The sequence below is a fragment of the Salvelinus namaycush genome, chromosome 6, assembly GCF_016432855.1.
Source record: "Salvelinus namaycush isolate Seneca chromosome 6, SaNama_1.0, whole genome shotgun sequence".
Lineage (NCBI taxonomy): Eukaryota > Metazoa > Chordata > Actinopteri > Salmoniformes > Salmonidae > Salvelinus > Salvelinus namaycush.
Window position 1 is genome coordinate 22727160 of NC_052312.1, and position 2124 is coordinate 22729283.

Consider the following 2124-nt stretch of genomic DNA (forward strand, 5'->3'; position numbering starts at 1 on the left):
TGGGGGGTGGGTGGCCAAAGAAGGGTTGGCTAGGGTGTTCTAATTCCAAAGTGTCTATTGCAGACTTGATATCAGTATCAAACTGAATCACATTTCCCCTAATATTAAATTGAAACCACTGAAATGTAACAACAATTTCTGATGCCATCCATTCAAATCCTTTCAAACCATAGCAAAACTGATTGATTAGTTTAGATCAACATTGATAAACATTGGTGGTTTTCTAGGCGTCAATTGGGTTAATATGTAGACACATACATTAATTGGCCTGTTGATTTGATTGATAGTTGCGGAAGCCTCTAATTGAGAAAAAGAGGCGGGAGCGCATCAACTGCAGTCTGGAACAACTGAAAGGGATCATGGTGGATGCATACAACCTGGATGTGAGTACACACACACACACACACACACACACACACACACACACACACACACACACACACACACACACACACACACACACACACACACACACACACACACACACAATGAGAATATTTTGAGAACGCAATTGCAAATTACATTCTTCTTCCCATCTCCTTCTGATTCACTCCTCTTACATAGCAATCTAAACTGGAGAAGGCTGATGTACTGGAGGTTACTGTGCAACATATGGAGGGTTTGCAGAAGGGTCACGGTTCAGGTAAGCGCCTAACACACACACACACACACACACACACACACACACACACACACACACACACACACACACACACACACACACACACACACACACACACCGTCACCTCCGAAGACAGTAGTCCACTTGGCTGATTTCGTTCTTAAAACGTTGTTCTAAATTCTAACAGAACATACATAACCTGTTTAAAATTCTTACAGTGATGGAAGCCTTGGAACCTCCCATGATGTGCAGGATTATCATGCGTTGTCAATCATTGAATAATGTCGCCCAATAGGGGTCCTTCACTCTACATATCAATGAGCGCCTATTGGGTCAAATCAGTCAAATGATTGACAACAAGAGACACACTGGGATTCAAAGCAAGCCAGGGAATGGGATAGAAACTCCTTGACTACCCTGATCACACATTTCACGAGTTGATATCAGCTGATTTGTTTAATTTAAAGTTATACAAAGTAATATATTCTATTGACCGATATGAACTTGTTCACTAAGCTCACTGCATATTCATTAGTGCATAATACCATCAATATACTGCATACCCTACTATAAGGTAACTACGCATTGTAGGCCTACTAAACCTGTGAGCTGGTGTTCAACCCTGACTCGCCACTTCCCCCTTGTGTTCGTATCTCTCTCTAGGTTCCCCTTCTGGTCCCAGTATAGGGTTTGAGTCCCGGCAGCGCTACAGCAGCGGATACATTCAATGTATGCATGAGGTCCACAACCTGCTCAAGAGCTGCCCAGGCATGGACAAGCCACTGGGGGCCCGGCTCCTCAACCACCTGCTCAAGTCTTTGCCCCATATCAGCTCTGAGACTGGGGCTGGGAACACTGGTGGCAATGGGACCAATGGTATCAATGGGACTCCGACTAGGGGTATTGGTATGAGTAATAGTAGCAGTGGTTGTATTGGTGGTGGTACTAGTAATGGTGGTAGTCCCATGTCTGGATCTGGGCCTGTCTCCCCTCCCCAGTCTCCGCTTTCTCTGTCATCTGGAGGTGGAGCGCAGTCATTCCAGCCTGGCTGTTTACAGATGCATCATGCCAAGCCCCCCTTGCAGCCATCACCCCCACCCATAGGAAGCTCACCGCTCCACGCCCTTTGCAGCCAGATACATTCTGGTAGAGATGGGAGGGATCAGCAGAAGTCCGTCTCCTCCTCCCCTTCTTGCTCCCCCAATCTACCCCAGCCTGAGGTGTTTCACCCCGCCCCCCTGTCCCCTTTCTCCCCCCCTGGGGGAGACCCCTCCATGTGGAGGCCTTGGTGAAGACCTCAGGGAACAGACAAACACACACACACCTTCCATCAAGTTAGGGACCCTGATTTTTTCCTGACCCCGTGACCTGACAAGGAAAATGCCCAGGCAGTAGGCCGACTAGGGCCTGGAGTTGTCCCAGTCAGGTCATAACGATGTGGCAAGGAAAAACTCAGGGCCCTTTTATGTTTTATGTATCCCATCTCATGGGATCGCTCAATT

General features: G+C 47.3%; 1 protein-coding gene across 1 annotated transcript in view; it reads left to right on the forward strand.

Moving 5' to 3' along the window:
• The window catches only part of her8a (hairy-related 8a), a 2253-nt gene extending 339 nt beyond the window's left edge, over positions 1-1914 (forward strand). Inside the window, exons 2-5 of the mRNA XM_038995295.1 lie at positions 288-383; positions 565-643; positions 1286-1462; positions 1559-1914. Of these exons, the coding sequence (XP_038851223.1) occupies positions 288-383; positions 565-643; positions 1286-1462; positions 1559-1914 (708 nt within the window). The remainder of the gene's footprint in view (positions 1-287; positions 384-564; positions 644-1285; positions 1463-1558) is intronic.
• The last annotated feature ends 210 nt before the right edge of the window (positions 1915-2124 follow it).